General features: G+C 41.1%; 1 protein-coding gene across 3 annotated transcripts in view; it reads right to left on the bottom strand.

The window, feature by feature from the left end:
• The window catches only part of LRRC1 (leucine rich repeat containing 1), a 134,017-nt gene that overhangs the window by 4,714 nt on the left and 113,895 nt on the right, over positions 1 to 15,408 (bottom strand). For all 3 annotated transcript variants that reach the window (XM_047860254.1, XM_047860256.1, XM_047860255.1), the window contains exon 11: positions 7,632 to 7,747. In XM_047860254.1, coding sequence (XP_047716210.1) covers positions 7,632 to 7,747 — 116 coding nt within the window. The remainder of the gene's footprint in view (positions 1 to 7,631; positions 7,748 to 15,408) is intronic.

The raw sequence follows: 15,408 nt of genomic DNA, 5'->3' as shown, positions 1-15,408 counted from the left end.
TTATAATGACATCAATTCCTGTCAATACAGACTGAATAAAAACATTACAAAGAACCTCCTGGGATCGGGTTCAACATGGAACAAGATGTTAATGTTTATAGTAAGATCCTTGGGGCGCCTGGGTGGCACAGTCGGTTAAGCGTCCGACTTCAGCTCAGGTCACGATCTTGCGGTCCGTGAGTTCGAGCCCCGCGTCGGGCTCTGGGCTGATGGCTCGGAGCCTGGAGCCTGCTTCCAATTCTGTGTCTCCTTCTCTCTCTGCCCCTCCCCCCATTCATGCTCTGTCTCTCTCTGTCTCAAAAATAAATAAACGTTAAAAAAAATTTTTTTTTAATTTATAATAAGATCCTTGACGTATTCTTTGTGAGCAGACTGCTCAGTTCAGTCACTGGGCTTCCCTCTTCTGCCGTCATCTCTCTTATTAGCACCTCTGGCCATGGGGCAAAACATGAGGAAATTACAGAACACATGAGTCAAGTCTTGCACTAGGAGGTTTCGATTTAAAGAGACAAAAAGCCAGAGTAATTGTGGAAGAACCCAGAAGCAGCAGTTTTTACTGAGTCAATGGCAACAGCCTCACGGACGATTACCTGTTTCCAGTAGCACCTGGCAAATCAAGACGACAGGAAGCAGATGCCTGGGATGTTGAAGAGTTTAAGTGGCAATTCAAATAAAGATTAAAAAGTTTTTCGCTTGGATTGCATTCCTCTAGGGAGCTTATTTTTAGGTATCCATTTCAAACATATGTCTTCCAGTTTCTAGAAGCTCCCACTTCCCAGACTCCTATGTGATAATTAATGTCCACTTCACATTGTTTCAGTTTCAAATGAGATCGTATATATTAAAGCACTTTAAAAATTGTAATGTGACACCTGAAGATTAATTTTATATTTATGTTCACACAAATATCTGACACAGTGTCTACACTCAATTAACTCTATTTAGCAAAGATCCGCACCAGGAATCATACGTACTTGGTACTTGCCAAAGATTACTTTAGTGCAGTGGTTCTTAACCAGGGGCGCTTCTGCCCCTAGGGATAGCTAGCAGCGTCTGCAGACATTTTTGGGAGGTGCTGCTGGCATCTAGAGGGTAGAGGCCGAGGATATTGCTATACATCTCACAATGCACAGGACAGCCCTGACAACAGAGAATTATCAGGCCTAAGACGCTAACAGTGTGAGGGGTGAAAAAGCTGCTTTAGTGAAAACCAATGCTTTACACACGCCTACTGGTGCATGATGAAAATAACCAAACCTCTGTTAGGTACCAGAAACTTCAGGTGCAAAGAAGCTAAGGTTGTATTTGATAAGGTATTTTTACTCTGAGGATGTCTCTATGTATTAAATTACAATCTTGGCAGGGTCTTCATAAGCTGGACAATAATGAGGTGACTGCATTCTGAGGACTCCAAGATGAGGAACATTTTCTTAAAAGAAATCCCTGGCTCAGTAATACCATCAGAAATTCTATGACAGCATATATTGCTGGGGTTCTTTCTTTTATGATATTGCACACCTATCTCCAGTTAACACATGTGGGGGATCTACCTACACATCTTGCCAACAGATTAATGCTGCATTTTCAGACATAGACGCCATTCTGAATTGACAGGCTTATGGAAAATTAATGTGAACTCTACGTAGAGATATGAAGACAAGTTGCACTCCAATATTATAAAACTATCTAAATAAAATGTAAGCACAGACTGGTTAAGTTATTTTAACAAATGAAGTGAAAATGATCAAAGAGTGCATCGAGAGTGTTAACAACGAATGTATTATTGACAAACTTTTCACAAGAAAAATGTATTTCACATGATATTTACAATATACTAGTCATGCAGGCAACAATATAGTTTCTTTTCCTAACAATTAGTCCAGCAAAGGCTGGTCCATCCCACACGTATGTACTGGGTGCAGTACTGAGTCAGTGGAATTGTACCTCAGTGTCAATGCATCCATGAGATCTGCTTACGTTAAAGTACCCATGAATGGGGCGCCTGGGGGGCTCAGTTGGTTGAGTGTCCATCTTCGGCTCAGGTCATGGTCTCCCAGCTTGTGGGTTTGAGCCCCGCACCAGGCCGTGCTCTGACAGCATGCAGCCTGCTTCAGATTCTCTGTCTCCCTCTCTCTCTGCCCCTCCCTTGCTTACTCGCTCTCTCCCCCTCTCAAAAACAGACATTAAAAAAAAGTCTCTATGTATTGTACACTACAAAATTTCACTAATAAGGGCCAAACTGACTGAGAAAGAAATACGTACTTTTAAATCCCAGAATCCACCAAGGGCAGTGATGGGCTTATACCATGAAGGATGCCCAAGGGGATCCAAGGAAGCAGAGGCTTTACAGCTCTACTTACTGTCTTGAGGTGCTGGGTCTATGAAGGAGATAGAAAGTGAAATCTCTTCTGCTTATACAACAAATTATTCTTGCCTCTGCCCAAAGGCTGTCACACATACACTCAAATGCAAGGAAGTTAAAGACAAGAGACATGTATTTGCCTGGCCTGGTGACAGGGATTTTAAGACTACCCTAACATACTGTGAAAGCTTCAAATACCTCAAAGTCTTTCATTTTACTACTAACAAAAGGATAATTCTTTTGAATGTCTGTTCCTACTTCTTTAGAAATGTTTCAAGTTTTAGAGTCTAGGCACGATATCTACAGTTAGTGCCTCTAAATTTCTTAATCATGAGGGCATAAAGGAAAAAAAAATTAAGATTTTAAAACTGGCACAAAACACAGATACTCAAACATGGTCATCATACCTTTTTATTAATGTTTGTTTTGTTTGTTTGTTTTGAGAAATAGAGTATAAGTGGGGGAGTGGCAGAGAGGGGGGGGGGGACAGAGGATCTGAAGCAGGCTCTGTGCTGACAGCAGCGAGCCCAATGCAGGGCTTGAACTTACAAACTATGAGATCATGACCTGAGCCAAAGCTGGATCCTGGAGCCCCTGGAGCCCCTGGTCATTGTACCTTCTTAGAAGAATAACTGGCTTTGCAGCTAAGTACTAAACCAAAGGTATAAATAAAAGGCTAAACAGAGCATCAATAATAAATAACAGCTTGTAAGGATGACAAATCATGGTAAAAGCTGAAATAAATGACTAGACTCTACAATAACAGATCTTAATAATGACATTGAACCAAGCCATGTAAGATTAGTGACTTGTCTAGAACACCAATTTCCCTGTGAAATATCAGAGTGCCAGCTTGAACATGGCTGTTGCCAGCCGAGCACACACCACACATGAGCTCGTTGGCAAGCGTCCCAGGGAGGGTGTTTCAGAGTGTCAAAGACAAAAAAGGAAAAAAAGGGGGCACCTGGGTGGCTCAGTCCATTAAGCGGCAACTTGGGCTCAGGTCATAATCTCACAGCTCATGAGTTTGAGCCCCATGTCAGGGTCTGTGCTGGCAGCTCAGAGCCTGGAGCCTGCTTTGGGTTCTGTGTCTCCCTCTCTCTCTGCCCCTCCCCTGCTTGTGCTCTGTCTCTGTCTCTCAAAAATAAATAAACGTTAAAAAAAAACTTTTTTAAAAAGAAAAAGAAAAAGAAAAAAGCTCTTTTTTAGAGATCCTCACACCCTGCCCCATCTGTGTGTGTGTGTGTGTGTGTGTGTGTGTGTGTGTGTGTGTGTGTATTCTTGCTTTCCAGAGGAGTTAATAATACATTTTTGGTTTATTCTGGTACCTTCTGTACTCCGCAGAATCAACACAAGAAGCCACTGTCCTATTTGTCCACATCTCTGTGTTTTATTTAGGACCCCATCCCCCCAAAATAAAAAGTCTGTGGTTATTATTTACATCAATGGTACAAGGACTACAGCAAACGCATAACCACACCATGAGCCAAGCCTCTCATTTCCAGTTAAATCCACGACCAATCAACCTGAAGTGACCTTCCCTATCTCTGCACTACTGTAGCGACTGCACTGTCAAGTTTATTTGACAACTAAACATGGCTAGACTGGTTAATTTAATATTGACTTAACCTATCGTTGCATACGTCTTACAATGGAATGCTTCATCTTTTACCTCCTGCTGGAATTTTTAGTTTTAAGCAGAGTTTCCAAAAATGTTTAAAGATACATAGAACATAATCGGTAGGAAAATGTAACTGAAATATCTAAAGGGAAAGCCCTTGGCTTTCCCTACGTATGCCCAACAGTTGCTCTTTTTACTCAGTACCATGGGCCTCCTGTGTCACTACACAGAGAGATCATCTCATCCTTTTAAGTGCTTAGTACTCCACGGTATAACCACACTGCCGTGTTGTGTTTTGTCTTTTAATATTTCTTCCCAGCTTTACTGAGCTATAATTGCCATGAACACTGTGAAACTTTAAGGTGTACCTGGGATGATTTGATACACTCATATATTCCCCAGGGACTTACCACAGTAGGGTTAATTAACACCTCCATCCAGTCGCATAACTACCACCTTGTGTGCGTGTGCGTGTGGCGAGAACATTTAAGATCTGCTCTCTTAGCAACTTTCAAGGATGTAATACAGTATTATTAAATGCAGTCCCGATGATAGACATCAGGTCCCCAGAAATTATTCATCTTATAACTGGGAATTTGTACCCACTTATCAACACCTCCCTTCCTCCCCTACCCCTAGCCTCTGGTGACCTCCATGCTACTCTCTATTTCTATGAGTTCAGCTGTTTTTAGATTTCACATGTGAGATCATATAGTATTTGTCTTTTTCTGTCTGACTTATTTCACTTAGCATAACGCCCTCAAGGTCCATCCATGTCATAAATAGCATGATTTCCTTCCTTCTCACTTCTTTATCCATTCATCTGCTGACAGTGTTTAGGTTGGTTCCATATCTTGGCTACTGTGACTCATGCTGCAATGAACATGGGGGTGCAGATATGTCTTCGATATCCCGTTTTCATTTCCCTTGGACATACATCAGAATGGGATGGCCAGATCATAGGGTAGTTCCTCTATGTTTTGAGGAACCTCCACACTGCCTTCCCTAGTGGCTGCACCAATCTGCATTCCCATCAATGGAGCAAGAGGGTTCCCCTGTCTCCAAGTCCTTACCAACACTTGTTACCTCTTGTCTTATTGATAACAGCCATTCTAACAACTGTGAGGTAATGTTTTAGTATTTTTGAATTTTTTAATGTTTATTTATTTTGAGAGAGAGAGACAGAACGTGAGCAGGGCAGGGGCAGAGAGAGAAAGAGATTGGGAGACAGAACCCAAAGCAGGTTCCAGGCTCTGAGCTGTCAGCACAGAGCCCGACATGGGGCTTGAACCCACAAACCGTGAGATTATGACTTGAGCCAAAGGTACCCCAGGTACCCCTGTTTTAGTATTTTTAAATTTAATTTTTTGGATTATAAAATTCAAAGGTACAAACTATTCCCCCATTGACCTCCACTGTTTCTAGTATTTTACTATTCTTCCTCAGAGATCCTCAAAATACCAGAGGTATTGTGTAGTTGGTGGACAGTCCTGTGGGAAAGAGTAAGAATTAAGGAAATGTGTATTCTGTGTCCATGGGTAGCTGATGATAAAAGACATCTTCTCTGTTACTGTACAAGATTGGATACTTAGTTTCCCAGTGGCATTTTATAGTTATTCCATCAAACTTGTCAAAGAAAGTTTGTGGAAACTAACATGCAGTCTCTGTGCCATTTGCTTTTTTATATGCTTGAGAGCAGAGGCAAAAACTTCTGTCCTATGTGGCAGGATTTCCCATGGTGTAACGTTTCTGCAAGCTAAAAAGCTGACATTGTAGCCTTTTTTTTTTATTAGTTTCTATACTAATACTTAAAATAAGTAGTAATTAAATATTTTAATAGGTTTAAAATTTGGTTATGAATCCATATATACATGGGCTAAAAGACACACTTCACTGACTCAGCCGACAGCTATGTAAGTGCACTTTTTAATGAGGTTTTCTCCACCCCAGCCCAAACATAATAAAAATTTAACTTTCCCTCCTGAGAACTAGAGAATAGAGCCTTCACTCCTGTGAAGAGCAATTTTTAGACATCAGAGCCATCATTCTGCTCAAGAATTAGCGATGTAAATTCAGGCTCGCCAGCGTGACAAGAATCCGGAAAGGTTTGGAGTCACCGAGTTCCTGCTGCTGGAGGGGGGGGAAGAACCACCCTTCCCAAGCTCTACACTGTGCGTGGGACTCAGTCCAGCAGAAAGTCAACATTCAACTCAAATTAATCCCAAGTCTCCAGTAACCGGTCAGTGGTCTTAAGAATCTATCAAGATGTCCTGAAAGCCTTAACTTGAAAACGGTGAGCATTCCCTGAGGCCTACTGTGTCCTGTAATTTATTAGCACCATTATCTACAATGGATTAGCCAGAATGAAAAATAGTGGCTTGTGCCTGACCTCAGTGACTAGCTAATCAGCACTTAGCACACCATCCTCCAAACACTCTTCAGACTGCTGCTATCTACCATTCAGAATCAGTGATCATTTTCCCCTGGCTGAGCACTTTTTCTCCCATCTAACTATGTAATACTCAAAAGCATTTTTTAAATTCCTTTGGTGATGAAGCCTGTGACACAAGGCATTTCGCAGTGGCCTACTCTTCACTCTACAAAACTAACATTTTTAACATTTTCATTTGGGCGACAAGAATTTACCAGGCTTTTATTGTAAGTACCAGGCACTGTGCAGGGATAAATGGCACAGTGACACAGGTGCCACATTTAACTTCAGGCGCTGTTAGGTTTAGATGGTTACACACACATTTATCATACGGTGCTGAGTGCTATGTTAGGGAGAATTGAAAAAAAAAAAAAAAAAAGCAGGCTCCAAGAGAAGAAGGCTCCCTGGTGAAAATGAAAGCATGAGCGATGAGGGATACAAGTGGGAGCCAGAGAAGGGGGTCCCAGCTAGAAAGAGTAGCTGGTCTAGGCTCGGGGGAAAGAAAGCACGTGTACCATCCAAGGTGATGAAACTAGTACAGAATGACTGAAACAAATCTGTATTTTACAAAGGTGAAGAGAAGGCATATTCCAGAAACCAGTGAGCAGTCCACCATGACCTCTGACCCCAGAACTTGAGAAATGCACTGCTGTGACCTTGGGGACACTCGTCAGGTGGCTCTTCACTTTATCACAGACGATGGATCACTTGGTGATTCTGACATTAGCTGTGTTATCCTTTGGCCGGAAAAGCATCCCTGGATACAATTTTATTTACAATTTCAGGAGGCTCAGAATCACCAGCAGAGCACATCAAGATCCCTGGTTCAAATCTCATTCAAACTCATTCAAGCTCATTCTTCAGATGAGGAAACTCAGAGGCTCATGATGACGTACAAAAGCTAGCTATAAAAGCTGAAGTAAAACCCAAGTATCCCAGGTCTCAGTGCTGTTTCCCTTACATCACCATACTGCTGTTCTGAGAAGCATTTCCACAAAAGTGTCCACTTCAACTTCAAAGTGCCCCACACTTAGGCTGTCCCTCATCTGTCCAATGATCCACTGTCCCTGCTCTCAGACTAACAACTTCCTGGGCCCTGGGTCATTCGACTCATCGGTATATATTCTAGAAGACGGTGCAAAGGCAAGATGGCAAAGGTTGGGGTGCATGAACATTTGGTTCTTTTTCTCAAATAAAGCAAACCAGGACATGCTTACCTGTTCCCTGCCACATCTAGGACATGAAGCTCTGTTGCCTGGGACACCTCTGCAGGTATCCGAGTCAGTCTATTGTCACGCACACAGAACACGGTGAGGCTGCAGCACCCGCCAATCTACAATGAGAAAGAAAATACAGGCTTTTTTTCCAGGTTTTTTTGGAAGATGGTGGTGTGAGTGGAGTATCTTGTTTATCAAATGGCATGAGAAGGATGCATAAAATGACACTGATGACCAACTATGATTAATTTAAATCATACAAAGTACTAGGTAGTCCAATAAGGTCCTAAAAATCTCTGCAATACATGAAACTCAGAGAGTCTAAATTAAATCACGAAAAGAAACAGGACAGTTCAAAACTTACACTCTGAAATGCAAGTCATTTTCCACTGCTATCTAACGCAACTGCGTCTTTTAAATATGTTAACTAAGCCACACAGGTCCAGACAATTATTGTTCGGTAATATGGGAGACTGGAAATTCTAAGTTTCAAAAATAAGGCCAAGGATGATCCATATACACCCCTCTGAAGACCTGCCCATTATATTAAATTTAGTATTCCCAGTGTTCCAGTTCATTTAAGAAACAGAAAGAGAGAGAGAGAGAGAGAAAGAAAGAGAGGAAGGGAGGGAGGGGGAAAAAAAGACATCTGATAGATGACACAGTACACTAATCTGCACCATACATCTTTTAATAGCTTTCGGTTAGTCACAACTTAATTTGGTAAATTCATTTTTCGTTTTCCTTTGACAACTGCAAAATTAACACTATTTTAGCAAAAATTGAATTTGGTAAATACATACATTAATCTGGTAAAACTAATGTGGGTAGAAGTGTATCACTATCTGTATCCACACCAAATTTGATTACCATTTATTTTTAAAGTAAGCGATTCAAAGGTAACTGAGCTTTGCTTGGATCTAGTCTTCAAAAAAAGAACACAAACACAAAAGAATTCAATCATCCTCTTGAACAAATTGGCTCTGGTTCCTATGGTCAGGAAAGCTGGACCAAGAGGGTGGAAACACAACTTGATCTCAGACACAGCAACATTCAGGACTCCATACAGAACTACATTCTCCCTGTACTCGCTATCCTCACCCAGGGAGGCTACAAGAAAAGGCTCATGAAGGAACCTATTGATGTCTCTCGAACACATGGAAAAATACTCCACAGCCTCCCACTTGAGGAGGGGCAAGAGACTTGCATCTTCAGTGATATCTGAACACATCTTATGCCCTTTCCTATGACATGTGTTGTGTGTATGTATGTACCTTAAAGAGAAGAAGGCATATTTATGAAATTGCTACATAATTATCTTCATGAATAATCTAATCTAACTCCCTTAGGAGTTCATATAAAGATTTTGAGATAATACATTTAACCACAGTATTTAACCATAGTGGATGTAAAAGAAAAATAAACATAAGGAAACATGAAAATCCGTCTAAAATGGAAAACACCCAGATATGTGGAAAGACTTTTAGTTTGTCCCCATTCTTTCTCAGTGTTCACATTTCCCATCCCAGCAAAACTGGTGCTTTCACTGTCCTCTAAAATACAGCATTTTAGGGGCACCTGGAGGGCTCAGTCAGTTAAGCATCTGACTCTTGATTTTGGCTCAGGTCATAATCTCACGGTTCATGGGATTGAGCCCTGTGTAGGGCTCTGTGCTGACAAGTGTGGATTCTGCTTGGAATTCTCTCTCTCCCTCTCTCTCAGCCCCTCCCCTACTTGCTCTCTGTGTCCCTCTGTCCCTCCCCTGCTTGCACTCTCTCACACTTTCTCTCTCTCTCAAAATAAATAATTTTTAAAAATAACAAAATAAAAATAAAATCCATCATTTGGGTCCCACTGTTTTCCTAGAGAAATGTTCTTATTTTTTCTGTCCTTCTAAATCTTATCAATCATCCAATATTAGCTAAACATCCTCTACATCATCATGTCTTCCCAAAACCCACCGGTCCACACCAATACAGCACTCTCTGCATTTCTTTCGTAATTATGGTCTATACAGGCCCTCTGACAGATGGTTTCACCAAGCTGTTTAATTTGTGCATGTACATATAACCAGGGTGCTTGGCAAGTACCGTACCCATCCCATCTACCTACCAACGTTTCTCATTTAGACATGTTTATACAGTTAATGTTTGTTTCCTAACTAGTGAAAGGCTGCTGCTTAAAGTTAGTGCCTGCTTCTATGTGTAGCAATGAAAGCCAAACAACTCGTTTTCTCTAGAAAACACTAGAGTGTCCTCTCTTAGCTTCTATAAATATAGGGCCCCCATATCATGTCCTAAAAGAGGGGTGCAACAGGATCTTTGAGGGGCTTGGCATTCTTCCCTCCCTTGAGGAAGGGAATCAATCATCAGTTTTACTCAGATGCCCAGGAATACCATGCAAGGATTCAAAACTGTGAATCTTCTGAGGATTGACATGATTAGATTCTCTCTGATAAACTGAGATGAGCCCAAAAGAGATCTACTCATGGGCAGGAATACCCAAGCCCCTCATGGAAGGGAATCCCCCGTGGCCCTGCTCCATGTGGAGGGGTATCTGCACTGGGGTCAGCGGTGGGCCTGTATGCCATGTGGAAGGTCTTCCAGATCAGCTGGAGGCTGAGGCTGGACACCCCTCAACCTTACGATCCTGGCCTGGCTTTGAAGACATAAGATTTGTCCATACTGCAGGGAGCCAAGGCAGATGATATCAGTTATTCACATACACAACCCTCACAGTGGCAAAATAAAACTCCTGGAGCAGTGTACAGAGCTGAAACTGATCATAATTTGGGACGCTTTGTCATGAAGCTGTCCACTGCTCCAGCCACCTGTAGGATATCTGTTTGGGGGCCCTAATACTACACCATGTGAACGTTTTCAATCTGTACCATGTACATATATTGTCTGTTACAAAAATTAATTAATTGCAATGGGTCAGAGAGGGCTCTAATCGTTGTTAGAGCAATTAAAAGTTTTGGACAAGTAAACACTCAAGTATTTGGGGGGAAATAGTGTCAACTTCCACTGGAGTGTGGGAGCTGTCTCCTGTGCTTATAGTCTCATTTATTTATTTTTCTCTTTTTCCTGTCCCATTCTAATCTTATACCCATTTGAGACCTCAAGGGGTGGAAAGCAATTGTATTCAAGAGCCTTCTAGGCACTCTGGGTCATCACGGCGGGCAGAGTGACCTCCTGATCTCTATTGTCTAAGGTTTTCAGAAAACAATGCCAACAAAGAACAAGTGTTATTGCAGAGCGTGCTGGGGATGCCTTCATCACCCTCAGAGGCACATGCTGTCCCAGGCAAACAGTCACACAGAGACCTCTTTCCAAATCAGCCAGGAAGGCATGCCACGAACCTTTGGCTTTTAGAAAAAATTGTTAAGCAGTAAAAACCATAACTCAAAAGGCACAGTTCTTTATAGACCTTAGTCTATGGTGCCATGGAGTGGATGCTTTGAGATCACACAGACCTGGGCTGGAATCTAGCTTCAGTCATGTGTTCTGTGGTCTTTAACCAAAAGTAACAATCAGGGCTAAACTGAATGAAACTACAAATAAAATTTAGCACCTATCATAGAACCTGGACTAGTAAATGTGGCTGGCAAATAAACATGAGCGTTACGGTCTTTTCAAGAAGCGAAAGCCCCAGATCCAAATAGCGAGTGCAGACAACACCGACGTACTAAGTTGCTGGAAGTGTACCGATGCTGGTGAGCTCTCCCCAGAACACACTTGAGCTTCAAACTCTCTCCCCCAAGCACGCACCACAGCGACAAAATGTCACCGTGATAAATACACCATGACTGCAATGCCAGTGAAGCACTAACATGAGCTCAGTATTGCGTTATACATATTGTTCATATGTATTTCTGCTTTCTCTCTTGGGCTCAGGAGGCAGAGTTTACAGGGTCCTTAGTGGTCACTGGGATGAAATGCCTGTGTCACTGAGGAATTCTGGGAAGCAGGGTCACTGTTTAAATAACTTATTACCAGTTACGTAGGAAGCTGGTATTTTTAAACTTCCTCAAACCACATAATAGTACCTTCCCAGAATACAAGGGGTTGGACTTGGAGAACTACAGAATGTAGCTGAGAACCTCTGTTTCGCTGTTTCGTGTCCCTTAACTGCAGATATTTTCCTTCCCTGTTTGGATCCGATATAATCCATCTGAAGGAGATGGGACCTGCACTTCACCAAGCAAACCTTTAGCCAGGTCAGCCTTCACTACGTATTAACTACTACCTACAGGTGACATTACTCTAGAGGAGATAATCACATTCAGAGATTCAAAGTGAAAGCCTCTATTAGTCACCCTTGGTCTACCTATATTCTGCTTTCTGAATGCCTGCCCTAAGTGTGAAGAAACTTTCATTTTCCTTCAGTATCTGCCTGTTAACATTCTATGTAACAGAATGGAACCCACATTTCACTGGCAAAAAGGAAAATGTACAATAAGCAAAATCTGGTCAAAATATAATTTGAGCTGTAATAATATGCGTAATTTAGAAACCAAAGACTGTTTTTATCTTTCCCATCATCATCTGTGGCATATTATTTTAATGTTCCTATTTCATAAATATTTTGGAAATCATGTGGCTTTGGGACTTCCTGAATTATTGGGCCACTGACATCAAAATATCCACTAATAGCTATGGCATTCTTCTTTTCTAATTATAAAACAGTAAGTTACGTTGACTGGAAAATAAAAACCATACACACACACACACACACACACACACACACACAAAAGCACAATGAAAAAAAATAACTTAGATCAAATTCTATCACAAAGGGACAATCAGTATGAACATTTTGAAGTATAATCTTTTAGTAGTATTGCCATATACTTGATTATGTATATACACTTCAACAAAATTAGGACCAACGCTCGATCTTCAGCACCTCAGTTTACATATGACACCAAGAACGTCTTCCCACGTCATTATGCTTCTAAAAGGATTTTTACTGATTACGTAAGTATTTCATTCTCCAGCAGTCTCACAGATCACTGCACAAAGCTCCCACATTAGACATGGCTAGTTGGTTCTGCCATTTCTTCCCCGTGTAACCTTGGGTGAGTTCCTTACACTGAGTCTCACTTTCACAGTCTCTTGGATGTGGATCACGATTCACCCACACTTCATAGAACTGCTGTGAAAATCAGACAAAAATATGCAGGAAATCCCTCAACACAGCGCCTGGCACAGGTTAGCTGACCCTGTACGTGCTTGATGTGGCACATGTCACCTGTGAGCCTCTACGTATGTGAGAAATCTTCTTGGGCGTGATTTTAATGTGTGTCCATAATTGTTTTCTTAGGGCAAAGCCCTAGAAGTAGCATTCCAGAATCAATGGGTATGAATACTCTTAAAGGTTTTCCTATTACTTTACTCCCTTCCAGGGAACCTGTAATAAGTTATTCTTCTAGGACAATATACATTTTCCCATGCCCTCACCAACATTTAGTATCCTTATTATTTTTTTTAATCTTGAAATAAGATAGGTCAAAAAGCTTCCACTAACATTTCTGTGAATAGTGATGAGGCTAAAAATTTTTTCACGTGCATAGCCATTTCTATTTTTAATTCTCTGAATCACTTATTGTTTCTTATGATGGGTTCTTTGCTTTTATTTTTGTCTGCTTTTTTCCTAGCGGGACTATCTTTTTTCTCAATGATCTGGAAGGATTTCAAGCAAAGTAAGGAGAGACCTCCCTCGGTTGTGATGTTATAAATGTCCCCTTGCCCCCAGGCTGACTTTACCTTCTTGACCATCAGAAATCTAATTTTCACATAGACACATCAATCAGTTGTCTCTTTTACAACCTACTTCCTCTTTCAAGTTTAGGAATGCCTTCTCCATTCTGATATCCAATAGCCAACTATACTTTATTCTAGTATTTTTAGGTTTTATCTCATCTCTTTTATTTATGAATAATCAATTTCAGAATATGATGGAAGCTTACATTAAATGGTAGTAAGAACACAGAAAACTATCCACAAAAATGAACTGTCAGCACAGATACTTATGAAAATCACAACAATATGTATGGGTAATTAATGTTGAGAGATTGCCTCATTTAAAAAAAGGGGCAAAAAAAGCTCTGATGAGTGATCTGCCAATCCTATCTTGTCTCATGTGACTGTAGACATATGATGGAGTCAAGATCACTTTCATTTTTTCCTGATGGAGACCAAAGACTGGATTCTAAGCTTGGACACATGTTCAATTTCTTCTGGCCAGGATCTCTTTAGCTGGGGCAGGTTGTTTAAAGGTATGATTTGGCTGGGGAATGTTATAAAGTTGCTGGCTCTCTTTCATCATACCCACGATCGCACATAAACCAACTCCCTGTCTGCCCATGATCATGTAACACAGTCTCTTCTTCAAAAACATGAGCTTTTTAGGGAGACCTCTTTTCCCAGAAGCGTTCATACTTCTACAACAGGATGAGAAATGAAAGACACAAATAAGTTGCTGAAAAAATCGGAAGCATGCTACATGTAGCAAATAAAGCACATCTAGCCTTTCCACTAGAGAGAGAATTGTGGCAACAAACTGGAATTTAGTGAAGACACATGAGCTGCCACGTTACGTCTTTCAGAATTTCTCAATAACTTAAAACGTAACTCACAGATAAGCATTCTTTTGAGAGAGAATAGTTTGAACAAATCTGACAAACACATAACAAAATAAGGTTCCAGGCCATGCAGTCATTTTGAAAAAAAAAACAACCTGAGTTTAGAGGAAAATGTACAATATTTTACAATGAGGAACACACAAAGCAGTCAGTCGATTTGAATCTTCATGCATTTAAAAAGCAAAATGGAAGTTAGAGATGCAACTGTGGTCTGAACAATACTTACAAGATAACAAGTTTACCCGACTTTTCTAAATTTCCAAGCAGCTAACAATTAAGAAAATAAGAGACATTCATTGATTTGCAAATGTTTACTACAAATAACACCACAAAACACAAACAGAATCTATTATTGTGACCCACAGTACAAACATTTTCCCCTCATTTGGGAAAAAAACAAAATACAAATAAATGCTGCAAAAGACTAAGGAGCTGTGCTATACAAAACTGACGATATACAATAATATCAAATTAAAGAAAGGCAAAAAATAGGAAGAACCACACAGCACACCAGACCAATAGCAATTAAAACAATTATGGATTTTTGGCATATACATTGAATCGGTCAGCATTGTAGTTTAGATAGGTCATGCATGCAACTTCATTGTTCAAGAGAAAGCAGTCAAGTTTTGAAAGGGAAGACTCCAATCAGGAAAGTATAGGATATGATCAAATGGTATCAAGCTTGGAGGCAGATCAAGTGCACAAGGCCCATCCCCTCTGTCACCCACCCGGTCACACACACACACACACACACACACACACACACACACGGTCACAGGGCCTACCACACTCACTGCACAGAGACTCATGGTGCAGTGGTGCTGCCCAGACCAACATGACATGTTTCGATGTAAGGAGGACTTGAGTGGTCTGGCTGCTCAGCCCCAATGGTCAACAACAAGCACTCAGCCATTTCTCCTGGGTCACCAAACTGTAACCCGCAGCAGAATTAGGCACATGGGCTCAGGGCATTTTCCTACTCTGGGAGGTGAGTTTGCATCAGTAGTCACTAGTGAAGCTGTGCCAGAAAAGAGCTGATTCTGCTTTAAACATTCTCTGCTTTACCTCGAACCTGAAGGAAGGGGCACAGACTTTACTCCTTTATAAACTCTACATGCCAGAAAACCA

The sequence above is a fragment of the Prionailurus viverrinus genome, chromosome B2 (assembly GCF_022837055.1).
Source record: "Prionailurus viverrinus isolate Anna chromosome B2, UM_Priviv_1.0, whole genome shotgun sequence".
In the NCBI taxonomy this organism is placed as follows: Eukaryota; Metazoa; Chordata; class Mammalia; order Carnivora; family Felidae; genus Prionailurus; species Prionailurus viverrinus.
Note: the sequence above shows the minus strand (reverse complement) of the source record. Positions and strands in the feature narration are given on the sequence as shown.